Source organism: Panthera uncia, chromosome C2, assembly GCF_023721935.1.
Source record: "Panthera uncia isolate 11264 chromosome C2, Puncia_PCG_1.0, whole genome shotgun sequence".
Taxonomy (NCBI): Eukaryota; Metazoa; Chordata; class Mammalia; order Carnivora; family Felidae; genus Panthera; species Panthera uncia.
In genome coordinates, this window is record NC_064810.1 from 78,159,220 (window position 1) to 78,186,653 (window position 27,434).

Genomic DNA, 27,434 nt, shown 5'->3' on the forward strand with positions numbered 1-27,434 from the left:
GTCCCGGAGAGCTGACACCGAGTCCTCCCCTGCCACGTAGCAGTGGTAAAGTCCGCAGCTCAAATTCCGAGAATTGAGCTCTGTTGATTCTTAGAACTGGGGTTCTTAGAAGTGGTGATGCAAGAAGTTTCTAGGAAAGGCCGGACACCAGGTGATTATTGCTGTTGCTGCTGCCGCTGCTGCTGCTGCCGCCGCCGCCGCTGGTGCCGCTGGTGCCGCTGCCGCCGCCGCTGCTCATGATCATTATTTTACCTTTTAATTCTTTTTTTTCCGCTCTTGCCAAATGCTTTGGCTCCAAGTTTCCTATGTGTATCTATTGATATAAATGTATATATTTATTTATTCTAGCTGTCAGGTGTTAAAATAAATGCCGAAGATTAGTCCCACGTCTCTCCCACTCTAGGATATAGATTTTTATATATTTATTATTTTATTCTTGTTGTCTTTGAGTGAATCGGCCGGTTTGGGGAGGCTTTTGCCACCCTCCCTGGTGTTGTTTTGGTTTTGGAAAAGGAGGTGGAGGAGAGGAAGGAGGGGAATTAGGGGGCGGCCGGAGCCGAGAGGACGAGACAGTGTTTTGGGGGGGTGCTCCGGGCAAGTCTGGGGGCTGTCTGGCCCCAGACGACGGAGAGGACGCGCGCTCGCGCTCTCGCTCTTTCTGCTGCTGCTTGCGTACGGCTTGTGATCTCGCTGGATTCGGGCGGCTGTGTTTTTTCCCTCTTCTCTAGCTTGCAAACTGCCTTCCTCGCTCCCTCGCTCCTGCCTCCCCTTCCCTCCCTCCCTCCTCCTCTCCCTCGCCTCTCCTTCCTTCTCCGCTCCCGTCCTTCTGGGTGACTCCGGGAGACGGGGAGGGAGGCTGCCCGCTCGCTCGCCCCGCTGGCTCCCTTCCATCGGCCTCGCTCCTCTAGATTCCCTGCCTCCGAGCCGAGATCTGGGAGGAAAAATGCAAGCGAACTCCTCGGGTTTTGTTTTTCTCTCCCCCCACCTCCCCATAAACCCAGTTGAAGTATCGTTTCTACTATTTCCTTTTAGAGCCGCGATCTTCCTAACGAGATCCGAGTGTTTTGGTGTCCCCTTACCCTGTGTTTTGGGGGAGGTTTAGCTTGCCTGGGGGCGGGGATGTTGAATACTTTGAAAATTATTCTTTCATGTTGCAGTCGAGGGAGTCAGGAACCCCGCTCACTCCCTCTCCCCATCCCGAGGAGAGCGGCTGGTGGCGGGACAGGGATTTGGGGGGTGGGTGGCAAAGGGGTGCGCGTTTGCACCTGCGGTGCCGTTTAGCGTGCGGGGACTGCGGGAACCTTCACCGGACGGCCCAGACGAGCGGGAAGGTGGCGGGATTTCTGGCGGTCGCGGTGTTTGTGTTTTGGGCGCTGCGTGACTCGGTGTTAGCTCCCAATGGCTGTTCCCCGCCTCTCCTAAATTTTGTCTTATTTTTTCCCATCGTGCGAGCTTTGTAAAAAGACAACTGCCAGCCGGAGAGTAGCCGACATCAGGCTTCAGATTCTCGAGGTCCTTGCACTGGGCGAGGGGAAAAACAAACAGCCCCAGCCCGCGTTCCTACGTGCAAGACCCGGGAGGAGAGAAGGGCACTCTGTGGCTCTGGGTGGGGGGCCTGGCGCGGGAGAAGGGGGCGCGGGCGCGAAAGGGAGATCTTTGTGAGTGATTTTGCAAAAACGGATTGCGAGGTTGGTTGGATTTGCAACCTGTGGCTCTCCTGGAGGGAGTAGGAATGGGGGAAGGCGGCGGCGGCGGCGGCCCGGGGCGGGAGCGGGTGGGGAGTTGGAGCCTCGGAAATCGGCTGGGCTCTTGGGCAGCGGGAGCTAGGGGCCACCCCGCTGCGGGATGTAGTGACCGTGGTCAGTGTCTTGAGAACTGTGGATTGCGTTGCCTTTATGATGCTGTGTTATTGGAACTCTGGCGAAAAATGGAACTAGTGTTACAATAATGAGTTTTAAAACTCTCCCATGGAAAACAAAAACACAACCCAATAGATTTTAAAAAGAAAGAAAGAAAGAAAGAAAGAAAGAAAGAAAGAAAGAAAGAAAAGACCTTTCTATAGGGTGCCCCTTTTTGCAATGGTTAAGACTTGGTGGTGAGGGTCCAGACTGCTGAACAGGGAGAAAAACCCCAAACAGGATACCCAAAGTCCAGAGCTGTTACTGGGTCCCTCACAGATGATCACAGAAAGCTGGACATCCCCATCACCACCACCACCAGCTACAGGAAACTAATTTAATTTTTTAATGGATTTTTTTTTCCATTCAGGTTATAGTTTCCAGGAGGAAAATCTTGTCACTCTTTACTTTTTCTAAGTGTCAATACATGCATTTTTTTTCTGTCAAAAAAAAAAAAAAAAAAGTGGGGCAGGACAGAGGGAACCAGGGAAAGGGCTGTTTAGAAATACAGTTTGTGGCTCTGAGCGATGCCACTGGCTTCCTCTACAGAGACTGTCAGTTTCCCTTTTTCTTTGCAAGGTGTGTGTGGTTTTAATAAATAACTTTAAAAAATAAGAGGGGGGCCGGCAAGATCTGTCAGGAGACAGGTATCTATTTTGCTCACTATTTACTACCAAGAGCCTTTGGCACTGGAACAGAACCTCGTAAATCTGCAGCCCAAGTTGAAGTTCATCTGGCCCTAGTCCACACGCTATTCCTGGAGGTAGCAAACATGAGCTCAAAGGAATGAGGTGAAATCACATTCTTGCTTTAAAATATATACCTTTTTTTTCTTTTTAAGGAGAAAGGATATTGTCTCAGAGGGGAGGAGGAAATGGAAAGAGTGTGCCAGAAGATGGGCATTCCCTTGCTACATGGCTGCAGTTGAGTCCTCAGGCTGAAATAGAAACCTGTAGATGGGAAATATTTCCCCCTCCCCCCACTTATAAATAGAAGTTTCCAATATCCTATTTGGAAGACTCTCCAATACTGCAGGCCCAAGCACTGGCTGGTTTTAAGGGTCTGTTGATAGTGACAATAAGGCCAGAAGCTGTTGGTAAACGGGGCAGCTTGAAGGAGAAGGAAGCCAGAAGAGGGAATTCTCCAATTGGCCTTTTCGTCTGTGCTGTTCTGAAGGGTTTTACCCCATGCTTTCTTGAAAAGACTCTCCAATTTATTCTGGGTTTGGTGGACAGGAATGGGACTCAAAACTCTTAAGCTGTCGTTTGCTGAGCCCTGAAGAGTTCCAGTTATTGGTTGAGTAAAAGGGTAGCCAGGACTAGATGTCAAAATCCTTCCTTCCCTCTCTCCCCTGCCCGGTAGCCACACTCACAACCCACTTTATTGTGAAAAACTTAGAGATTCGGAGGTGGTGGTGCGGCAGCGCCACCCCTCGGTGGGTGAAACTCTATTTGCGAAAGTCAAATATTTGAAAAACATTGTGAAATGACCTTATGAGGATTTTTTTCTTTAGAAAAAGGAGATAAAACTACCTTTAAAAACAAAAAGGACTTTATAGTAGATCTCTCAAATGGGGAGGAAAAGAGTTGCTTTCCAGCTAGGATAGTGTCATAACAGGCAAAGAAGTTCCGAGTGTGTTGTGTGTGTGTGTGTGTGTGTGTGTGTGTGTGTGTACGCGCGCCCGCGGAGGGTCGCCTAGTTGGCTTTTAGGTGAGTTCTCCAGACGGAGGTAGCCTCCTTCCTCCTTGGACTTGACTTCTCAGAGCACCTGAATTCTGTTGCCAGTCTGACACTGACAGAAGGAGGAATGTGTTGGTGTAAAAACAAACCAGTGATTGGAAGTCCTGCAGTTTTGCTGGCAGTGATGGTGGTGGTGTATATGGGGGCTGGGCTGGGGACGCAGGTTTGTGGACGGCGTGGGGGCAATGGTAAGCCAGTCTAGCAGGGTTTGGAGCTCTCTGGGAGTTGAAATAGTGTGGCGCGTGCCGGTTTCCTGCACTGCGCAACAAGTGGGAATGCCGCCGCAGTGATCCGGCCGAGGGTGCCGTGTTGTGGTGAAGCTGGCCCTTTTCTCTTCTACCCACTCACTGGAAGCCAGGAATGGCTCTTCCCAGTCCTCCCAGCCTCCCAGCCTCCCAGCCTGTGACCAGCAGCCCCACCAAAAGACCATAATTCGGTGGGGTCTTTGGCCGAGAGCTGTAAGCCTGGGTGGAGCCCGGTCCTTGGCCTCCAGGGCCCCTTTTCTCCGTGGGGATCAGGAGTTGATTCCCGGGTCGACCAGTATTTGGCAAGAAACTCTACTAATACCTTCGAGTTCCACTCTGCTTTTTGAAGACAAGCGCTCCCTTTCCTCCCTTCTAATATATTCAGCCCTTCCGGCTGGAAAAAAATCACCGTATAATTTGTGAACGCAGCTCCAGATACCGTGTTGTGGCTGCTAGAGGAGTGCGCATCGGGAAGAACGGAATTACATCCAGTAAATTAAACGTTTTGCAGAGTTGCTTACAGAGGCAACTTCCTCCCCCTAACAGATCATAAAAGAAAGAAAGGAAAGGAAAGAAAGAAAGAAAAAAAAAAAAAGAAAAGAAAAGCCGGGGACAGTCGGTTGTGGAAGGCTGCGGAGGCGCGGTAATTTTCGAACGTACTGAGTCTGCCACCTAGTGGTAGATCGTAGCCGAGTTCCCCGTCTGGGGCGGCGGGCAGCCCCTGTCACCTTCGGGTCTCCCAAGTATCCCCATCAGGTACTAGGACTGACAGAGGAGGAGACCATCCAGTGAGGATGACATCCGGCCTCCAAAGTTTTGGTAAGATGGATGGAGATTAGGAATCCTCCAGATGCTTGTCCTGTCCACGGTCCCCCAGCGAGGGGCATCAGCCTCCACTAAGAGAACCTTAAGATAACCCGTATTGAATACACTATCTCTCTGTCTCCGTGGCTTCTCCCTGGGTGAAGTGTGGGGGGTGGCGGGAAGCCTTGGGGACTCTAGGACATAAAGCTCTTGACAACTGAGGAAACAGGCCTCATGAGGGTGGTCTGTTACCGGTGAGTTAGTACCCTAACTGGGACAGATTTTTTACTTTCTGAATTCCAGGTCAGTGACTTAAATAAAGTCAAAGACGAGTTTATCTCTGCTCCTTTGGAGTACCTAAGAGAAAGCAGCAGCAGTGAGATCCATGGTTTTAATGTCTCAGGTCAGCGTAGCTGGAAACAGTTACCCAGGTGCTTTGGAAGAGTTTCAGAAAGTATGGCATAAGATTTTCAGTGACAGGTACGGACAGCCTAATGTACTGATGAGGGTGGCGGTCTCAGATCTTGAGGAGGGTGCTTGTGTTAGCGGGTGATTAGGTCCCAGTCCCTAGACTTGCAGAGATGTACCTCGCTTCGCCCCAGGCTCGCATTTGGATGGATACTGAAATAACTGTCTTCCCCTTCCTTCCACGCTGCTTAGTGACTTGACCAGAAATCAGTTATGGAGGGGGGTGAGGAAGATGGCAGGGGGGTCATATGGACAAGCAGGGGGTAATCCCTGTAGAATTTTGGCCACAATAGTTTCTTCTTAAGCAAAGTTTTATTTTCTTGGAGCTGAAAACTTAAGATGGCAAAGCGCGCGTACGGGTGCCGGCGACCCCTAGCGACGGCCGCCGGCGACGCACACCCGCGGGAGGTGCTGCCGTTTCCACCTCCCTAGTCCTAGGAAATCGAGTTCAGCCTCTCCCACTGCGGGAACTGTCGGAGGCCGCGTCGGAGAAACGCGCCTCTGTTCGGGTTGGAAACGAATCTGGGGATGTGTTTGAAGAGCGGTCAAGTTTGACTCATCGCTTTCCAAGGACAGTTAGTGCCTTCCATCTTCATTAAGGTGAATAAAGACCTTGGCTGACTTCTGTCCAGATCGGATTTTTAAAGGCATTGTTTGCTTGGGGACATCATGCCGCTCCCCTCCCCCGGCAGCCTTTTTGCAAAGGCAGAGCCCAGTCCAGCCTGGATGACCGAGATATCTCTGCTTAGGGACGTAGTTTGTTGGCATTGTCTGCCGGCTCTTTCTGGAAGGCTGTCGCGAGCTGGGCGCATGGGGAGCGTCCCTTCTGCAGCTCCTCTTCAGATCTTGATGATAAAACACATCCCTCTATTTTATTGCATTTCCTAGAAGCTTGCAGGCTTCAAAGAGCGCTGTTGGCAGGAAACGTGATAGAAATAAAGTCAGGACATAATGTCCCCGAACACCTCGGTCATCCAAAGCGCCTGCCGAGGCTACCGCGTTATCAAATTCGCTTTCATTTATTGTCTACTCCACTCTCCCGCCCCCCCAGTCAAGAGAGCGAACAGTGTTTCTCCCTTAAAACGAAAACAAGCGCGCGGTTTAACCCCACCCCCTATCGCTGGACCACTGTGGCTAAACTGGAGCAGCCAGTTAGCTGAGAAGCTGCGCGGAAAGGGAGCGCTTGGGCAAGAGCCCTGATGCTGGTTTCACTACGGCAGCTCCAGCTTTAATTAAAATTCCTCGTCCCCCCCCCCCCCCGCCCCAAACAGTGCATTGCACTTCCAGATTCTCCTTTGGATTTCTCAGAGAGTTATTGGTGTTATTAGATTACCAATAATCCAAAGGCCGGCCGGGATAGAGAAAGGTGGGGGTGGGGTGGGGATGTGAAAGGCATTCTCCAAATCTGGAGCCTGTGTCTAAAGTAGGTCAATGGGAAGGAGAGGCGGGGCTACATGGATATTGTCGGTTTCTAGCCTTGATGGAGGGCTCTCTCTAGTGTCAAGCAGCGGTAAAACATGATTAGGTTTTAGCTCCCGGAACCACGGGACTCCTAATTTCCAATAAGTGCATGTACTTAATTTTAACTTCCCTTCCTAGATACTCACCCCACTCCATGTTAAATTTCAACCTTCGCTTTCACCTTTATTCCACCGGGCGAAGGGATGAGAAAGCCTCCAAGTAAGATTTTATGAGGCGGACGAGGCCCAGTCTTTACCTACCGCCCAGACCCCGCCTCCGCCGCTGATGGGATGCGCGACGCAGTGAGAGACCACCCGCGGGTTTTAGGAGAGGACTATGGCCTCAGGGGCTACGTCTTTCGTGCCCCTCGCCCCGGAAAATTATTCTCGGAGCCCACTACTAGGACCAGTTAGGAGAGGGCGCCCAGGGGTTATAATTCCGAGGAAGGCCATGAGAAAGCTAGGCAATCCAGGAGCGCGCCCATGCGCGCGCTGGGGTCAGCGCCCCGGTCCCTGCGCAATCCTAACCGCGTCTCTACGTGTTTCGGAGAAATCGGATTCCGAAATCCCGAAACCTAGCCAGGTTTGGCCTGGCAGCTCCTATTCTAAAGACTTTGGGCGGAAACCGAGCTGAGTAGGGTTCCCCTACTTGCCAACGTAGGCGGAAGGGGCTTTCGGTTTGGTTTTGCTCCAGGTAGGCTGGTGCGCACTGGCTGGAGACCCTCAGTCCTAGGGACTCCCATCTTTCTACTTTGACGCCTGGCCTATAACCAGCCCCTTAAGGGGAGTGGGGGGGTGGAGCAAGCAAAAAGAGAGAAAGGGAAAAAAAAAAAAAAAAAAGAGAGAAAAATAAATAAATAAATGACGCACCAGGCAAACAAACACCAGAATTAGGCAATTCTAAGTCCTGAAATGAGTTTCGGATTGGACCCGAATTCCTGGGTTCTGGACCGGCTCTGCTACTCACTTGTGCGACTTTTCCCATGTATAAAATTTTTGTGGGGGAAGGGTTGGACCGCGTGAACTCAGAATCCTGGATCGGGCGCCGGCGAGGGATTTAGGGGAAAGTGTGCCTATTCCCCGCGAGCCTCCCTGGGCGGCCCCCCCTCCCCGGGTGAATCCCCGGCGGCCCTCGCGCCGCAGGCAGCGATCCTGGCGGCCGTCGGGGGCCGGCAGCTTCCTGGAAAGTTACTTCTCGTTGGAGCCGGCGATAGGCAGAGAGTGTTCTGTGAAATCCGCTGAGCTGAGATCGACTACTTTCCGGGAATGAGAGGGCTGTGCCATTCCCCTCACTGCCCACTGCCTTGACGGCGTAACAGGAAAAAAAAAAAAAAAAAAAAAAAGGCACACACAATGTTAGCTACCGAAGTGTACGAAACGTTTTATTTGAATGTAACCAAATTAAAGGTTGCCACGATCTCACCACGGGGCCTCCGACGCGCCTGCGGGGGCTTCGAGGCAGATGGGCCGCGGCGCCCACAGAACGCCCGGGGGTGGGCGGTCCCTGGCGGGCAGGTACGGTAAGGTCGGGGTGGGCGCATCTGCCCGGGCTTGCTGTGGCGCGCAGGGCTCCGGTTTGTGCCCGTGTGAGCCTGTGAGAGGAAGCGCAGTGCCCGCCGAGCGGGAGAGACAGGGAAAGGGTGGATGGGGGCTTTCGTGTTGGCTCACTCTCTCTCTTAACCTGGCTCTCGTTCTTTTCTGCCCTCCTCTCTTGTCTCTCTGCCTTCTCCTTCGGCTGCCTTCTCTTCCCTCTCTGCCTTTTGTACAGGGAGAGGGTCCCTCGTTTTTCTTCTCCAGCTCCTCTAAAAGATCTGCCTTCTCAAGGTGCCGAATTGAAAATCCCGAGGGAAAAGGCAGAGGAGAGAAAGTGTGTGGGTGGAAAGACAATATTTAGGTCTCACTTCGTGGTTACTGCGGCTGGGGCGGGGTAGGGGTGGGGGGAGCCCACGTCTGGGCCCTTGCAGTTGTCAGTTTCCCTTTGACAGCCCTGTTCTTTTGGCGGTTGTTTCTGTGTAATGAGTATTGTGTGTGGCATCCATGGGATTCCGGCTGAAGCTTAGTAAGACAGAGTTTGTCCAGGACTTTGCTGGAGATTAGCTTTCAGTCTTGGGCAAGGCTTATCCCATGAAGCGTTGGTGGCCTCCCCAGTAAATCAGGGCTGTTATAAAGATCACATACGATGATGGATGGGGAAGGCCTGAGTGGTCTGTAGGAAACAAAGCAGCTGCTAGGGGTCCTTCCACACTTGTGGCAAATAGAGGGAGGCATTGCTTCCCACATCCACCGTAACACGCACTCACTAGCTGTGAGGCCCCCTAAGATAGACCCAGCTGAAGAAGAGGTGGGCTTAATAAGGATGTGAGCCTCAGTGTATGTGCGTTTGTTTTTGACCAAGCCAGGCAGAGGTTTAGGATGAAAAGTGCCCAGCCCCAGGGCCTGGCTGACAGACCCACCCCCACCCCCACCCCACCCGCAGGGGGCAGGAGGTGGGAACGTGTTGTTTGTTTGCTTCGATCTGCATATGGAGTGAGTCATTGCCACTTGTCAAGGTGAAATGGCAGATCTGGGCTTCCTGTGGTTCCAAAAATCTGTGAGTGGAAATCCACAAGCGAGCTGGTGGTTGAAGCTGGCTAAAGGAGAACCTTAGATATTCCAGAAGTGTTCGGATGTTTTGCACCGGGGGAAGAGAAGACGGTTTGTAAATGAACCTCTCACGTGTCTCCACTGTTCTTTTTCAACAGACACAATCCTTGAACTTTGGTTAGGACAGTTCAGCGTATTTCTCTTTGCCCGTCTTGAGTTAGGATGGGGAGAGGAGGAAATAGGTTCTTTCCTCTCCTTCTTTTCCTCTCCCTTCCCCCACTCCCTTCCCTTATCCTCACTCACTCACATGCACACACTAACCTTGAAGCCGATGGGATTGAGTGACTGGCACTTGGGACCACAGAGAAATGTCAGAGTGTTTGGTTACAGACTCAAGGAAACCTCTCATTTTAGAGTGCTCATTTGGTAAGATTCAGCAGCCTGGAATGGGGGCAAAGTGTTTGTGTGGGGGAAGGAACTTAAGAATGAGATTCACCCACATTAGGGTGCTGTCTTGCATGTTCTACAGCACGTAGGCTGATTTGGAAAAGGGACAGGAACTTGAGCCAGAAGACCTAGGGCCGGGCCACTAACCATCTACGTGGCCCAACATGACCTCCCTGGCCTCAGGCCCCTTTACCCGGAAAATAGCTCTAAAGGGCTATGATTTTGAAAGGGGGGGGGGGGGAGCTGAAAAGGATTCAGATACTGTTTTATTTTGCAGCCCACATGTGATCATAAATAAGAGTCCTACACCTGTGCTTTAAAATTATTTTGTTTCAGAGAAACCAGTTTGGAGCGGGTACATATTCCATGAGTCCTCCCTGGCCAGTTCTCAGTCAAAGCACACAATTAAATCTTTCACCAGCAGAGGGAGCACAAGCTTGGAAGTTTGTAGTACTATGGTCTCAGACCCAGGAGGGAAAGAAGACACTTTGAAAAAGACAAAGATTCTCAAGGAAAGCATAGCTAAGCCATCTCGGGGTGTATTCTGCAGATCCTGTGGTTATTAAGTGTTTCTTAATACCTTTTTTGTCCTAAGCAAACCACTTGAACTCCTGGGCCTCAGTTTTGTCAGCAGCGAAATGGGGATAAACGATATTGACCCAGTAGATGTTGAGAAATCATTTTAAGACTTGAAAGATAATATATTAGCAGGTTTTGAAAACTGTCCACATCTTTAAGGCCCCCCTGAAGGATCATTCTCATTGATATTGAAAGAACCACTTTTCTTGTATTTTTCTTTCGCATAAACTCGGGCGGGGGGGGCGGGCTTTGGTTGGTATACATTTTTTACTTTGAGACAGGAACGGTGTGTGTATATGTACGTGTATTTAATGTGTGCAATTGCGTTCCCGGTAGTCAGGATAAAAACATTATTATTGCATAGCTTTGGGTGCTTTGTTTCCGCAAGCGCAGACCTGGAAAAATGTTTGCTGGCTTGTGGTAAAACCGCTCCAGCTGGCAGGCTGCAGCTATCAAAGTAGAACCAAATACGTGTGTCCTAAAATAAGACTGTAGTGGACAATCTAACATTCATGAAATCAATTTCTCTTTGCTTTTTTCTCTTCCCTGCAGATTTTAAGCAACACTTTGGACTGTGAATCAAGGCATTGGGTAAGTAAATCTAATTATATGCTTTAAAACTTTGTGGACAAACTGTTTCTTTTGAAATTTGCCAATGCATGTGTTGCTGTGAACTTGGCCACTTTTCATTAGATGAGATAAAGAATAGCCAGTTCCCTTCTGCATCGTTCCCAGGCCTCACCCACTCACCCCCGTGTTAGACTGTCTTCACCGTTGTGTGATCATTCACACCCTCTCTCATTTCTTGGTTCGGATCCAATGTAGCCACCTACTATGCTCCAGCAGCACGCTGGGTGCTTGAAGTACATTCAGACAATTCTAAAGCCTAAAAGAGGAGAGAACAGATGGTGGCTGGGATAAGGAAATGAGATTCGGACAAGAATAGCTGTGATTTTTGAGAACCTACTATAGCCCAGGCACATATCTCTAAATTTTACAAACACATAGGTATTACTTCCCCCCATTTGGGGAAACCAAAGCCCAGAAACAATAAACAGTCTGCCCCATGTCACACAGCTAGCAAAAGGTAAAGCTGGCTTGCTAACCTTCCAAGTGTGGTTTCTCTCCCCTGTCACACACTTACTGCCTCTCAGTGCCCGGCCGAGTATTTGGTATGTGGGAAAAGCGCTCCACGGATATTCATTCACGTCCGCTTTCCCCGAAAGGCTTTTTTCTAGTCCCACTTGTTAGATAAACATGATTTTTCTCATCTTACAGATGCCCAGAGATGGGCCACAAATTGGTCGAAGACCAAACCCGAGGGACCTCGGTTTACATCCCACATGTTAGCAGGCCGAGGCTCCTGTTCTCACACTCCTGGCAAACAGGAGTCGGGTGCTGGGGAACCAACAAGGTTCTGACCCTTTGCTTTCCAGGTGAAGACAAAATGGCCTCGCCGGCTGACAGCTGTATCCAGTTCACTCGCCATGCCAGCGACGTTCTTCTCAACCTTAACCGCCTGCGGAGCCGTGACATCTTGACCGATGTTGTCATCGTGGTGAGCCGCGAGCAGTTCAGAGCCCATAAGACAGTCCTCATGGCCTGCAGGTGAGGGGTCTGGAGGGGAAAGACGGATGTATAAAGGGGAGCCGACAGGGTGGGCGGGCAGCGAGGCAGAACAGGCGGGCCTTTGGCTGTGTTCGGAATTACATGGCACTTGTCTCCAGACCTCAGCCCGTGGCCTGGCAGAGTAGGTTCCCAGGGAGTGAATGAATGCACGCGCTTCTGGGGAAGAAAGAGTTTCTGTTCTGTGGGAATAGAGGGAGAAGAAATCGTATACTATCCCAAGAAAGGATGTGTTTGGACAATAACATGGAGAATAACTCCAGTTAGAAGAAGTCAGAGGGGGGTTGACAATATTGTAAGCAAGTGAATTTGATATCTTTTGCCCTTTTATTCTGTAACTACGTGCGGTTAATCCTGTGGCTGTATTTCCATGGGTGTTTCAGGGTGTATATGTGTAAGTTAGGAAGAGTGAGCCGGCCGATTCTTCATATTTGCCAAGTATTTCACGTACACAGAACTATGTTTTTTAAGTTTATTTATTTATTTTGAGAGAGAGAGAGAGAGAGAGAGAGAGAGAGAGAGGAGGGCCCGAGAGAGAGGGAGATAGAGAATCCTAGGCAGTTTCCATCCACACTGTCAGCACAGAGCCTGACACAGGGCTTGAACTCACAAACTGTGAAATCATGACCTGAGCCAAAATCAAGAGTCAGACGCTTAACTGACGAAGCCACCCAGTGGCCCCCCAGAGCGATTCTATATTACATCTTCTCCCTGGATCTTTGCAGTGGCCTTCTGTGGTATGGAGGCATTACCTCCATTTTATAGACAGTGAAACAAAGACGCAGATAGGTGAGCCGATATAAAGTCAGGGATCTCTATTGCTAGCCGAGAGCTCACTCAACATCTACAGCAAACACCTGTTTTTGGTTTTTGTTGTTGTTTTTATTTTTAATGTTTAATTTTTGAGAGGGGGGGCAGAGAGAAGGAGACAGAGGATCTGAAGTGGGCTCTGCGCTGACAGCAGAGAGCCCGACGCGGGGCTCGAACCCACGAACCGTGAGGTCATGCCCTGAGCCGAAGGCAGACGCTTAACCGACTGAGCCATGCAGGCGTCCCAAGCACCTATTTTTTAACAGTGGCAAAACCAGAGATTTATAGAGAAATAAAAGTAATAGAAAATACTCACCAAGTGCTTACTGTGTGCCAGGCATCATTCTATGTACCCTTTATGTTTTCGTCCTTGCCGCAACCCTGTCGGGTAGACACTGTGGCTCCTGGTTTGCAGATAAGGAAAGCAGGGTGCAGAGAAGTTAAGTATCTCACCCAAGGTTGCACAGCTACTTCCTGGTAAAAGTCTGGCTCGCTTCCAGCAACCCATTAAGAAAGAGCAGAATCCAGACGACAGCCCAGAATCCTGACTTGTGATTGAGTACTCTTTCCTCCATCAGACAGCATGGTAGCTGGAGTCATGGCCTGAAGTTTCACTTGTGTCTTCGAGGACTATTGACCTTACGGAAGTCTATAGACTTTTAGCAGATCAGTAGACTGTACACGTAGGCATCATTTTATTTATTTCTCATCGACACGCAACTTGTTTCTAAAAACATACAATGGCATTTTAAAAATAAGGATCATAGGAAGAGAAATGTTTATCTCAAAGCTAGAGACTAAAAATGGTAACGGCAAATGAGCGCCGAATTTCACTCTGATGATCCATGCATTTAAGACCATAAGGAAAATAGCTTCTGTGACTTTGAGAAAATCATTTAACTTCTGATCTTTGTCCCCCCATTCGTAAAGGGGAGAATGATAATATCTACCTTGCAAGGTTGTGAGGAACACAGGATAATGTATGTAAAGTGCTTAATGACTGTCTGGCATTTAGTTAGCTCTCCATAAATGGCAGTTATTATTAATTGCCACAGAAATTCTGGAGCAAGGCCCAGGGGAGAGAGCGGAGCCCTGACACTGACTGTAACTGATGGCAAATTCTGTCTGTGATAGTGAGACGTTTGTTTGTTTTATAGCGGCCTGTTCTATAGCATCTTCACAGACCAGTTGAAATGTAACCTTAGCGTGATCAACCTGGATCCTGAGATCAACCCCGAGGGGTTCTGCATCCTCCTGGACTTCATGTACACGTCTCGGCTCAATCTGCGGGAGGGCAACATCATGGCCGTGATGGCTACGGCTATGTACCTGCAGATGGAGCACGTTGTGGACACTTGCCGGAAGTTTATCAAGGCCAGGTGAGCTGGCGCGGGGTTGGAGGCCTTCAGAGAGCCTTGGTAACGCTTGCATACAGGATCCTCTGTGATATGCACAACCTACATTTCCACAATTTTTGGCACACTTCCGCCTTCTTAATTCTTGGGCTCCAGGCAGGTGGTGCTCTCCAGAGAAGCCCTGTGCTTTCCCTCCTGCTTTCTTCTATTCGTTTGACATGTCCTCTCCTCCCGCCCGTCCTGTCAGGCTTAGCTTGGATGCCAGCCCCCACCCACGGATGTTTTTGCAATGGCTACTCTTCCTCCCCCAGCTCTTCCTCTGTGTTCCTAAGCCTTTGGCCTGTCCTTCAGACCTTCCTTCTGTTTTAACTATTTGCATATGTAGTTGAGTTCTCCTTTAGACTTCCGTCACAATGATTTACATAGGCGCCTTAGTTCCCCTACCAGACCGTGGGCTGCTTTACTCACCTTTTACCTTGCCGTTGCCGGGCTCCTACTGGAGAGGACCATTTACTGAATCACCCTGAGTTCACTGGGTCTAATCCCCTACCTGAGGGCCGGTCAGACATGACCGTCCTTTAAAGGTGAGGAACCTGAGAGCCAATCAAGTGAAGGGCTTGGCTAAGTGGAGCAGAGACTCAGGGCTTGACTTTTTTAGAAGCATTTGATTCAGCTGTTCTAGGGTGATTGCACCCCTTATCGCACAGAAGGGTTGCTAGCCTCTGTTTGAACACCTCCAGGAGCCAGGAACCCAGTGTTCTCAGAGCCACACGGTCTCCCCTGGCCGGTTAGAAAGCTCCGCTTTATGGCGAGCCGGAATGTGGCTCCCTTAACCTTTGCTCATTGGTTCTAGCTCTGTTAACTATGAGCATGTTGAGCTGGCCTATTTTTCGCCCACATAATGTCCCTTCAAGTACGGGCAGTGAGAGCTCATTGTCTCCTGTGGGTAATCATGGTCGCAGGAGCATCATTGCTGTCCTTTGCCAGTGCTTTCACTGGGTCAGGCCTCGTGCTCGGAGTGGTTAAATAACTCGCTCCAGCTCACGGAGCTGCTGAGTGGCACAGCAGAATTGGAAAGCAGGTCTGGCCGCTTCAGAGCCACGGCCTCCAGGACGGGCATCCGCCACCCGTCCTCCAAAGTCAACTTGCCCAGGACTCTAGCCAGCACAGAGGCTGAGGCCTGTCTTCAACAGGGCACCAGTTTTTCCCGGACCCTCAGAACACGTGGCACCAGGATTGCTTGAATCCTTCCCTCCCTGAGCCTCGGTTTCTGTGTGTGTAAAATGGGCACGATAATACCTTTCTCCCTTTGCAGGATTTTGCCTGGGTGAGACGAGATAAGGGCTGCCAAAGCTGCTTTCCCTTCTAGGATATCTGAGGACTTACAGATGCACACGCATGTATACTGGTGTGACTAGACATGAGATGTCACGCCTAAGCAGGCACAGACTGTGTGGCTAACTCGCTGCCCTTCTGTGGGTCTCGTCGCCCCCGCTGCGGGCTAGATTGCTGGGTTCCTAGCATAAAGGCCTTGTAACTGAAGTCCTTCCCCCCTCCAGAGCCACATCCCTTACGTCTAAGCTGCCCAAGCACAAATGGGGTTACAGACGCCGGGGTCACTGGGAAAGCCCTCTGTTCAACGGCTCTGATTTGGAGGCCCATGTCCCCTCTCTGTTTTCTCCTGCAGTGAAGCCGAGATGGTTCCTGCCATCAAGCCTCCCCGTGACGAGTTTCTGAATAGCCGGATGCTGATGCCCCAAGACATCATGGCCTATCGGGGTCGTGAGGTGATGGAGAATAACCTGCCTCTGAGGAACGCCCCTGGGTGTGAGAGCAGGGCGTTTGCCCCCAGCCTGTACAGCGGCCTGTCCACCCCGCCAGCCTCTTACCCCGTGTACAGCCACCTCCCAGTCAGCAGCTTCCTTTTCTCCGATGAGGAGCTGCGCGATGCCCGGATGCCCGTGGCCAACCCCTTCCCCAAGGAGCGGGCCCTCCCCTGTGATAGTGCCAGGCCCGTACCTGGCGAGTACAGCCGGCCGGCCATGGAGATGCCCCCCAGCGTGTGCCACAGCAGCATCTACTCGCCCAAGGAGGCCGCCCCGGAGGAGGCACGCAGTGACATGCACTACGGCGTGGCCGAGGGCCCCAAGCCGGCCGCCCCCTCGGCCCGGAATGCCCCATACTTCCCCTGTGACAAGGCCGGCAAGGAGGAAGAGAGGCCCTCCTCCGAGGATGAGATCGCCCTGCATTTCGAGCCCCCCAGTGCACCCCTGAACCGGAAGGGTCTGGTGAGTCCGCAGAGCCCGCAGAAGTCTGACTGCCAGCCCAACTCGCCCACGGAGTCCTGCAGCAGCAAGAACGCCTGCATTCTCCAGACCTCCGGTTCGCCGCCGGCCAAGAGCCCCACCGACCCCAAAGCCTGCAACTGGAAGAAGTACAAGTTCATTGTGCTCAACAGCCTCAACCAGAATGCCAAACCAGAGGGGCCCGAGCAGGCGGAGCTGGGCCGCCTTTCCCCTCGAGCCTACACCGCCCCGCCGGCCTGCCAGCCGCCCATGGAGCCCGAGAGCCTTGACCTCCAGTCCCCAACCAAGCTTAGCGCCAGCGGGGAGGACTCCACCATCCCACAGGCCAGCCGGCTCAATAACATCGTCAACAGGTGCTTTCCCAGGCAGTCCGGGCCTGGGGTCAGGGCTTCCCACGCGGTCACTTCTTCTGATGGAGGCGGGGCTGTGTTCTTTTCTTGCCTGAATACTGAGTATGTTAGAGGTGTGCAGTAAGCACCCACTGATTGAATTCGCCTAAGTAAGGAAGCATATTAAGCTTTGATCTATTTTGTCATAGCAAGAGTGGGAAAATCCCCTCGGCAGCAGAAGAGCATTTCATGAATCCCCAGGGCAGCTTCTATGGTCTTGGCAGGGCAGGGCGATCTCGCCCCCGCTTTGGACTGAGCTAGCCTGCAGACTGGGACTGGCCTGGGTCGGGGTGTTGGCCCACTGTGACCCTGTCAGGGATCTCAGGGCGTACGTTGTTTAGAGGTAGGCTTGAGGATAACTCTCGTGGCCCTGCATCCAGAGCGAGGCAGCCCAGCTCTGGGCTCACCTGAGCACAGGAAGGGAGGGGGCAGCGTCCAGGCCAAGTGGGGTGCTTTACGCTGCCCAGCTGCTGAGGCTCTCTTTCCTCCTGCTCACAGGTCCCTGACCGGCTCCCCCCGCAGCAGCAGCGAGAGCCACTCGCCTCTCTACTTGCATCCCCCCAAGTGCACATCCTGCGGCTCTCAGTCCCCGCAGCATGCAGAGATGTGCCTCCACACCGCCGGCCCCACATTCCCCGAGGAGATGGGAGAGACCCAGTCTGAGTACTCGGATTCCAGCTGTGGTGAGTCCCCTTCCCTCCTTCCCTTCCCTTGCTGGGAAGAAGGAAGGCCCCTGCCTCTGCCCGTGGGGTTCGCGTTTCCATTTCACGTATGCTGTTGTTACCGACTGGGAGAAGTCCCCGATTGGAAGGTCACTGGCACTTGACAATCACCAGTCCATCACCCCACTCTTGGCCTCTTGAACCAGGCAGACCGGAGCAATGGATAGGGTGTTTGAGTTCATCTGGGCTAGGAGAGAATGACCAAATAGCCTTTTCAGCTGCATTCCAGCTAAGGTAACCTGTGGGGCTGGCTATAGCTCCCAGAGCTTCCTCGGCTGCTGGGGACCCAACGGCCTGACCTGTGTTAGTTCCCCCCTGCTGGGCCGTGCATTCTGTAAGGACAAGCAGCCGACCGTAATCATTCCTGCGTCTCCCACAGATCCCAGAGAATTTCTAGCATGGAGTAGGCAACTCGGCTAATGTTAGCGGAATTAGATTAGTGGAACTGAATTATTAAATCGAAGTGTTGGATACTTTGTGATTGGCATCCCCAGTTTTTATCAGATAAAAGCCCATCTCTTCCCTCAAGCTCTGGCTGGAGTAGGATAGCCCAGTAATACCTACTCGGGGGTGAACCGCCTGCCATGACACGTCATTTTCAAAACGTTAGCACAAAAGGAAAAGAAATCAGTCCCTCACACTGAGGGATTTGGCACAGGGTCATGGATGTATAGCTGGGAGAGCAGGGGCTGTCCCCATCTGTCCCCCTGGCCACTTGCCTTTTCTCTGCATCCTGTCCCTTCTCTCTAGGCCGCTGTTTCTACTTCCCGTCCTTGTTGGCTCTCCCAATCTCACAGAAGTGTTTGGGGGACATGAAATCCAGAGAGAGATACAGGGTGACCCTATTCACCATTACTTCCTCATTTAATGACCTCCAAGTGTCATTGGATTTTATATCTTACATTCCTAGAATGCTTTGCGTGATACAGTATGCTCCTGTGAGATAGGCCAAGGGGGGTTGCTCTCCTGACTTTGGAGATGGAGACACAGACAGGCTCAGAGAGGTGAAGGGTTTTGCTCGAGGGCTCCTGTGTATGAATGTCAAGAAAACTATGCAGTGATAAGAAAAGTCAGTTGTCAGAGCTCTCTAGACAGGAAGAGCCCGCTGAGCTTTCCTGAAGCTGGCACAGGCCGTGTAGATACCCGTTGGTTTGTTTCCCTCCTGTACCTTAATACTCAAATCTGTCTCCTTTGTCCTCCACTACTGGGACTCTAAATGCTAAGAAAAAGAAAACGCCACAGGCCCCTGGCTCTGGGTTCTTGGGAGCGTCGGGTGGATGGAGGTTGGGAATCAATTTGAGTGCAGCCGCAGAGGGAAGAAGTGACCTCGGAGCCCTGCCTCCCTTCCTCATTGTGACTTTGGTGTCCCCGTCCCCGCCTCCCAACAGAGAATGGGGCCTTCTTCTGTAACGAGTGTGACTGCCGCTTCTCTGAGGAGGCCTCGCTCAAGAGACACACGCTGCAGACCCACAGCGACAAACCCTACAAGTGTGACCGCTGCCAGGCCTCTTTCCGCTACAAGGGCAACCTCGCCAGCCACAAGACTGTGCATACGGGTATGGCCCTGCCCCGCGCCCCCCCAACCCCACCTCGGCTGGTCAGGGTTACTGGGACCAGGATGGGGAGAGAACCGTAGAGAAAGCAGAGTGGGGCCCTGGTCCCCGGCGGGCTGAGGCAGGGAGCAGGCCCCGTCCTGACCCGAATGTGGGCCTAGACCTGTCACGTCTTTGCTTGGTGACTCATTCCACTCCCTGTATTGTTTGTCTTTTCTCTGAGAAGCTCTGTCCTGTGTCTCTCCCTTCACTGGAGTCAGAAAAGTTAATCCCAATGTACAAACGAAGAAACTAAGGCTGAGAGAGGCAAAGGAGGTTTGGCTTTTGTAAAGCCGGGAAAAAACTTAAAAAGCCTCGTGATTTCCTCCAAGGGCTTGTTCCTGATCGACTTCCATTCCTTTACCACGTAGCTTCCAGTGACCTGATTGTCGTCCAGAGTTGATTCTCCCTTGGTACTTTAAATGTGTCCGTCATCCCAGCAACTTCCCATGAAGGAAGGCTCAGCCCTTCTGTCGGCTTCCTCCACCTGAGCATCTACTCTGACTCAGGCCCCGGCCCTCTCGCACATGGAGTCCAGCTGTAGTTGCCATAAGCAGAAAAGCATGTCTTCTCCAAAAGACAAACTACAGCAGTCTGATTGTATCTTCCTGGCGAATGGTTTGGTTCCTGTATCCGTCTTAGCCAAGGCGAGAGCTAGAAGAGCCTTCCTACATCGTCTAAATTCACCCCTCAGGTTCCAGAGAGGGAAACTGAGGTCCAGAGGAGGAGAGTGACTCCTCTGAGTCGGCAGTTAGATAATCCTCATGACATGGCCGGTTTCAAGGCCTCCCAGGAGGAACCCCCTCCCTCCCTCCCTCTCCCACCGCCTGTGTTGTTTCTGCTCTGTCCCTGCCTGCTTCTTGACCCTGGCCGCCCGCAGCCTGTGCCGGTGTGTGTGCGCGTGTTGGGGATGGTGGCCAGGAAGCAGGCCCCTGGATCCTCTCTCAGACATCTCCAAGTGAGATAACGCTGAGGGTGGCCCCCGGAAGGGCAGTTTGCTTTGAGATCCAGGGACCCGGGACTGCGGGGACCTCTGTCCAATATGGCTTTCTTTATCCCCTTCCTTTCGGTAATAGGTGAGAAACCCTATCGCTGTAACATCTGTGGAGCCCAGTTCAACCGGCCAGCCAACCTGAAAACCCATACTCGAATCCACTCTGGAGAGAAGCCCTACAAATGCGAAACCTGTGGAGCCAGATTCGTACAAGTGAGCAGGGCCATGGGGAAAGGACCCCTCCGCCTCCGCGTGCTGACGAGGGGCTCCCGGGGGCAGGGGCCGCGGCCCGCCCCAGCGGAGCCTTTCATGCTTTGCCCTTCCGTTCAGGTGGCCCACCTCCGTGCCCACGTGCTCATCCACACTGGAGAGAAGCCCTATCCCTGTGAAATCTGTGGCACCCGTTTCCGGCACCTTCAGACTCTGAAGAGCCACTTACGAATCCACACGGGAGAGAAACCTTACCATGTATGTGAGCCTCTTGTCACCCCCGTGGGCTGGCCTGGGAGGGGTTGAGGGTAAAGGTGCAGCCAGCAGAGCTGTTAGTGTCAATCTCAGGCACACGGTGGGATGACCACTGAACTAAAGGTCACGAGACCTGGTTTGGGCCTAACTGTCAAAGACACCCTGCTTGACATTGGCTATGTCTCAGTTTGCTTGTCTTTAAAGTGAGGGTAATGGGCTAGGTGATCTGGGCCTTAGGACAGAGGTCCAGACTAGAGATCCATTGATTTTGGAGTCATTCATTCATTCCATGCTAACTGGCTTCTTACAATTTGCGTCTATGTTGGGCTGGCTACCTGTCTACCTAAGAGGACCTAAGGTGTTTGAGAAAGAACAGCTATAGGAGTGAGAAGAGAATCAGAAAAGTGTGGTGATGGGGCCCCTGGGTGGCTCAGTCGGTTAAGCATCCGACTCTTGATTTCGGCTCAGGTCATGATCTCACTCACGGTTTGTGGGTTTGAGCCCCGCTTCAGGCTCTGTGCTGACAGTGCAGAGCCTGCTGGTGATTCCCTCTCTCTCTCTCTGCCCCTCCTCTGTTTGCGCTGTCCCTCTCTCAAAAGAAACAAATAAACAAACAAACAAAAAAAATGTGGTGACAGAAGGAAAAAAAAAAAGAGAAAAGGCCACTTTAAGAAAGAGCAGGTGGCCAGCTACACAACACGATGCCGTGAACGGGCCACTGGAATCATAGTGTTCTGGAGCAAGGTTTCAGCCAACCATGGCTTGCGGGCTTATTACTGAACATTTCGTGAGCTAAAAATGGTTTTAATATTTTCAAATGGCTAAAAAATTAAGAAATAATATTTTGTGGCCCGTGCAAATTATATAAAATTTAATTTTCAACGTCCATAAAGAAAGTGTTACTGGGACACGGCCGTGCTCCTTTGTTTACGTACTGTCCTTGGGTACTTTCCTACTACAGGGGCAGTCTTGTCATCGCGATGTATTTACCATCTGGCTCTTCACCAGTTAGAAATCATTTTGCCAATCTCTGCCACCGACGGGGGAGATACTGGCTGGGCAGCTGGGGTGTCTGGTTCTTATTCTGACTTTGACACCAACCTTTTTGGGGCCATAGGCAAGCCCAGACCCTCGCTATGGACCACAATTTTCTTTCCTGAGAAGGATGCTGTAGATGAGCAGTTTCCAAAGCATCCCCTTACAACACTGAGGTTCTTGAATCCTGCCGTCCCTTTTGCCTTTTGAGTTTCTATTTAATTTGAAAAGAGAGTCCCACGGCTTACAAGTGTGGAAACTACTCCGATAGGTGATGCTGACTTTGGTGGCTTTGTGGCGTCACTGTAGGTAGGGCTGGGCACAAGAACGAACCAATGAGTGCTTAACCCGAGTCACAAATGTGAGCCGGCAACATGTGGTTATTTTCACCCACTGTTTATCAGTCCCAGAGTGAGAATCTTCTTACTTGCATTTTGTTCTTGGGCAAATTAGTTCATCCTCTCGGTGCCTCTGGTTCCTCATCTGCAAAATGAGCCTGGACGTAGCTGTGTTCCTGGGGCTGTTGTGCTCAGTTACCAGATCCACTCAAGGGTCGGGATGGTGCTGGTACACAGGAAGAATACAATAAATATGTGCTAGCAGTTTAGATGCACAGATGTCGAGGTAACAGTGACCTTCAGAGTGCACTGCCTCAGTCCTTTACAGAAACGATGTGCTTGGGTGGGGAAAAGCGCGCGCGGCATCGGAACACGTTAGAAGACAGGGAAGGGCCATTTGCACAAAGCTTATGTGTCCCTTAGCTGGAGCCAGAATTCTCCACCTGGCCTTGGAGGGGGATGAGCTACCCAGATCTCTCAGAGGGAGACCCTCCTTCTCTGGGTCTCTGAGCAATGACACGTTCCCTGGGTTGATGACAGCTAACAGTCTGCCTCCGGTTTTCCTTCAGTGCGAGAAGTGTAACCTGCATTTCCGTCACAAAAGCCAGCTGCGTCTTCACTTGCGCCAGAAGCACGGCGCCATCACCAACACCAAGGTGCAGTACCGTGTGTCCGCCACTGACCTGCCCCCGGAGCTCCCCAAGGCCTGCTGAAGCATGGAGTGTTGATGCTTTCCATTCGAGTCCCTTCTCAGAAATCTACCCAAAGGATACTGTAACACTTTACGATGTTCATCCCATGATGTAGTGCCTCTTTCATCCACTAGTGCAAATCATAGCTGGGCTGGGGTGGGGGGGGAGGGGCGGGGGGACCGGGAGCCAAGGCAGCTCCCCTTCCCCTACTGCCATAAAACATTAAGAAAATAATATTGCTTCTTCTCCTATGTGTAAGGCAAACCACGTCAGCAAAAGGCGAAATCATTTTATATATCAGAGCGGGGGGAGTATGCAAAAGTTCTGACTTGACTTGGTCTGCAAAATGAGGAATGTATATGTTTTGTGGGAACAGATGTTTCTTTTGTATGTAAATGTGCATTCTTTTAAAAGAAGAGACTTCGGTATGTTATCAAAGAGAGGGCTTTAATTTTTTTAACCAAAGGTGAAGGAATATATGGCAGAGTTGTAAATATATAAATATATATATATATAAAATAAATATATATAAACCTAAAAAAGATATATTAAAAATATAAAACTGTGTTAAAGGCTCGATTTTGTATCTGCAGGCAGACACGGATCTGAGAATCTTTATTGAGAAAGAGCACTTAAGAGAATATTTTAAGTATTGCATCTGTATAAGTAAGAAAATATTTTGTCTAAAATGCCTCAGTGTATTTGTATTTTTTTGCAAGTGAAGGTTTACAATTTACAAAGTGTGTATTAAAAAAAAAAAAAACAACAAAAAGAACAAAAAAAGCTACCGAAGGAAAAATGTGTAGTTTTGTTCTAGTTCTCGGTTTGTATATACCTGTACAACGTGTCCTACGGTGCCTTTTTTCATGGAAGTTTTCAGTGATGGACGAGCACGCCATCCCTTCTGAAGTGTAGGCAGACACAGGGACTTGAAGTCGTCGCTAACTAAGCTCTCTTTGGGAATGTTTGTCTCATCACATTCTGCGTCATGCTTGTGTTAGAACTACTCCGGAGACAGGGTTTGGCTGTGTCTAAACTGCATTACCGCGTTGTAAAATATAGCTGTACAAATACAAGAATAAAACGTTGAAAAGTCAAGTTGGCTCCGTTCCGGAGGTCTTTCCTTGTGTTGGAATCAGGACTCAGGACTCAAATGGGTCTGGTGTCCTCAGCTCGTAACCTAGTGGGAGATGCTCAAGGACAGGAGTGGCTGCTGGCCATGGGGGGCCTCAGAGGGGCCGAGGCTGGGGCTGGTTCCTGGAAGCTGGGCCCGGAGCCGCTGTTGGCCCCCAGACCAGGATGGACTGAGGACCGCAGGCTCCAGACCCGGGCCGTGAGGAGCTCAGGCAGGGGAGGTGAGATGGGTCTCTCACCTCTCTTTCTGGCTGGTTCTCTTGTGTTTCTTCACTCAGCCCTCTAGGCCGAGTTCTAATGACTTCAGTTCTAGCCCTGCTGACACAAAGGTACGGGCGTCCCTGCTTTCCCTGTGTCTTAGAGAATTTGCCCATCCTGTGAAGGCTCATCTTGCCTCCAGGCTTCATAAGCAATTTCTCTTCGCTGGGATCCAGGGGAAGTATGAAGGCAGGTCTGACCCCATCATACATTTCTCAGCCTTGGTGCCTTTAGAGTCTTTCTGGTACCTGCTGGGTGATTGACAGGTATCTACAGACTCAGAAGGTTTGTGAACGGCTTCCGGCCATGTAAACCTCCTACCCTGGAGAAGGGCTCTTTGTCCAGAGAACTCTGGTGGAAGGCCCCCATTTCCTCCTGCGTGACCTGGGACAACCATTTCCCCTCTGGCTCCCTTTCCCAACCTGTCCGTGAGAGGATTAGATTAACTAGATCATTTATGATTCCATGATTCAGACATAAGTTCACCCTGGCTTGCTTTGGCACCTAGTTTTATTTCACCTCAAAAAACCCCAAGGATCAAGTTCGATGGATGAGGTCTAAGAACAGTGAGGACAAGTGCGGTCCTGGCCCCTGGCCCAGAGGAGAAAGGCCGCCCTTGCCCCCTTCCAGGTCCTGGGTGGCCGTGGGGCGGGGCTGTGGAGTGGAGCCCCTCCCCGGGCCCTCAGGCCAGGGGTTGGACAGAAGCGGCCTCTGGCAGGGTCTTACGGCAGGCCCTGGGCACGTGTTGAGAAGCGTGTGGGGGCTGACCACCCAAAGCCCCAGAGAGAGCCTCACAAAGTGACACCACCCTCTGCCAGCCACATGGCCTTTTGGTTCAGGTTTCCTTTGAAAATGACTTTAGAGGACTTGCCAGCTCGAGGCCTCAGCTCACCCTGCTCTTTGAAAAGGGAGAAAATGATCCCTCTGCTCCCATAGAAACTTGGCAAAAGAACTTACAAAACAGACAGCTTCAGAAATGAGAATTCACAGGCCCGAGGGAGGCTGGCCCAGGGCCCCTCTGCTCCCCGAGGGCCTCCGAGTTTGTTTATGTGTCATTACTGTTTAATAGAGAGACCACGGGCCGAGGGCAGACAGTGTGGGTGGCGTTCAAGTTCAAACAACATGGAAGATCAAAGAGTAACCAGAGCCAATTGACAATCAATAATGAGTAAAAAGCAAACATCTCTAAACGGATAAGCCAGGACAAAGGGAATGCAGAATTTTTATTACAAAAACAAGTATGCCGTGAATGCCAAGTTTTATAAACACGTAACTTGCAAGACAGGGGGCTCACGATGTCCTTTTCCCTACTGTTGGAACTTTAGAGGAAATGTTTCTGGGGACCAGGTTGGTGGTTGGGGGATAAATCCGGAGAGGCAGGGAACTTAGAATCAAGAACCACTAAGGATCTGGAAGGGATGAGATGGTAAGGATCACCCAGCTCAAATCTGTCACCGACTCCTGAAGGGACAGAGGCAGGAGACATGAGCAAAGTTGCCTACCATCACTTCTTTTTGTGCCGACGGTGGTTTTCAAGGCACCTTCGTACCAAAGATCCCATTCAGTTCCCACAACCACCACCCCGAGGAGAGTTTACAGGGAGACAGAAACCACACGCCCACCTTGGAAACTCCCCGACAGTGGCCGTGCCCCCCAGAGCTACAGCTGAACCAGAGGTCCATAATAACACATCAGGCTGCACCTGCCCACAGAATTTTCCCAAAGAAACTGCTTTATCCTCAGCCCCTGCTTAAGAGCCAGAACTTGGGCACCCAAATCCCACATTGTGAAACCCTACCTCCCTGACCACTGATTTGTCTAAGGGTGGACACTGGATCCAAGGGCAGCCCACTTGCAAAGGGCCTGTGGCCCATTACAAAGTGTTAGTTATGTAAATTGGGGCTGCTAATGAGTTGAGACACTCAAGTGCTGTGTCCTGGGAATTTATAGTGAAATGTGGACACAGGCAGCCAATCCAGTGTTTCTCAGACTTCAGTCATTTGTGGTCCACCTCCATGACTTTTGCCATAGCATCATGCCCTGATTATTTATGTGCTCTTTTTCTTTACTGTTTATTTATTTTTGAGAGAGACGATGCCTTCTGAGCAGAGGGATGCCTACAAGTGGATCGGGGAGAGTAGTGGGGTCGCATTAATGGCAGAGCCTTGGAGTGAGGTCCCCAGAAGAAGCTTGGAAGCAAAATAACCTTCTAGTAGCTGGTTCTACGAAGCTTGTCATTGAGTAGTCATTTCTGGTCTTAGATTTCTAAAAGACTCCATCCCTCTTATAACCACTTTTTAATAAGGTCCCTGCTTCTACTGCTACACTACCCATCATTACTTGGGCTGGTCTGTGTGCGTCCCTGTTTCCAAGAACCAAAAGAGGACAATATACCCTGGTTCCCAGGCATCTGGGGTATCTGCCACTGGGAAGATCCTTAAATACTCTTAGATTGGGTGCAAGCTTCTCACAAGTGGAGGCTGAGGCAGGCTGTGATCCCTCAGAAGGAAGTCAAAATACTGGAACCGCTTGGAAAGACAGTGTTGTTCCTCCAAGCCCCCAAAGAGGAGGAAGCATCAGCAATCGCTAAGAAAGAGGCCTTATAGACAGGCAGGTGCCGAAGCAAGAGGCCCTGCGGTCTAGGAAGGGAACCTGGTGGGGCCGGGAGTCCCTGCACTACAATATTGCCCCCCTAAGCCCTTGGGGTCTAGCCCTCTCATTAAATGAATCTGACACATTTAACCCCCAAATGCTTGGCTTCTCAGCACATCTCAAGATGAGTTTCCTGAGTCTCCCTTCCTTCTGCATCCCAAGCAAGCAGGTTGGTTAAAGAACTAGGATGCTTCCTTAGAGTGAGAATCGCAGAATAGTGGGGCTAGATGGAGCCTTAGAGATGGCGTTCCTATTTGACAGGTGAAGGAGCTAGGCGCAGAGGGGGAAAGGGACAACCCCTAAGGTCACACCAAGAATTTTTATCAAAGATGGCTCCTGACTCCCACTTGGGTTTATAACAACATCCCAGCCTTCAAGGAGTGGGTGGTCGAGTTGGGAAAACAAAACATGGACAAATATGCAGGTAAGATCACAAAGAAACACAAAGAGATAGAACACGGTGGCTAATGAGTGACAGTCCTGTCACTCAGGGGCTTGAGCGGAGTTACGTTCAGAACGGCACGTTGCTCCTTCAGGGCCATAGGAGGCAGGCAGCCTGCTGAGCTGGAGGCCAAGCAGGAGCTTTTTCTGGGCTTCCTCTCTCCTTTCTGTAGGACTGCAGTGCCTCCTTCTGTCTGGAAAGAGCTATCCTCCCTGATGTCACCAATAGAAGACATCTCTGGAGGTGGCTTGGTTTCTTAAGGAGCGCCACAAACCAAGTGGCCCAGACACCAGAAGGGTGTTGTCTCACAGATCTGGAGGATGGAAGTCTGAGATCAAGATGTTGTGAGGATGGGTTTCTTCTGAGGGCTGGTTGGGGGAATCTTACTCCAGTGTTTCCT

At 51.1% G+C, this 27,434-nt stretch overlaps 1 protein-coding gene across 2 annotated transcripts; it reads left to right on the plus strand.

Annotated features, from left to right (window-relative positions):
* Window positions 1-113: 113 nt before the first annotated feature.
* BCL6 (BCL6 transcription repressor) lies at window positions 114-25,856 on the plus strand. 2 transcript variants are annotated; one of them, XM_049629509.1, is made up of 10 exons: window positions 114-151; window positions 10,777-10,815; window positions 11,661-11,832; window positions 13,818-14,039; window positions 15,703-16,674; window positions 17,209-17,393; window positions 18,821-18,988; window positions 20,101-20,231; window positions 20,349-20,486; window positions 22,426-25,856. In XM_049629509.1, exons 3-10 carry the CDS (start codon window positions 11,672-11,674, stop codon window positions 22,567-22,569), a joined length of 2,121 nt encoding a protein of 706 aa, XP_049485466.1. In that variant the 5' UTR covers window positions 114-151; window positions 10,777-10,815; window positions 11,661-11,671; the 3' UTR covers window positions 22,570-25,856. The 2 variants fall into 2 exon arrangements, with proteins under 2 accessions (XP_049485466.1, XP_049485467.1); XM_049629510.1 differs by lacking the exon at window positions 114-151 and adding an exon at window positions 8,596-9,624.
* The last annotated feature ends 1,578 nt before the right edge of the window (window positions 25,857-27,434 follow it).

Excerpts from the sequence above, each read along its gene's own strand:
- BCL6 (XM_049629509.1), top strand. The coding sequence starts at position 11,672 with ATGGCCTCGCCGGCTGACAGCTGTATCCAGTTCACTCGCCATGCCAGC. Across the intron at positions 11,833-13,817 it reads ACAGTCCTCATGGCCTGCAG|CGGCCTGTTCTATAGCATCT; the intron begins GTGAGGGGTCTG and ends TTTGTTTTATAG. Across the intron at positions 16,675-17,208 it reads CTCAATAACATCGTCAACAG|GTCCCTGACCGGCTCCCCCC; the intron begins GTGCTTTCCCAG and ends TCCTGCTCACAG.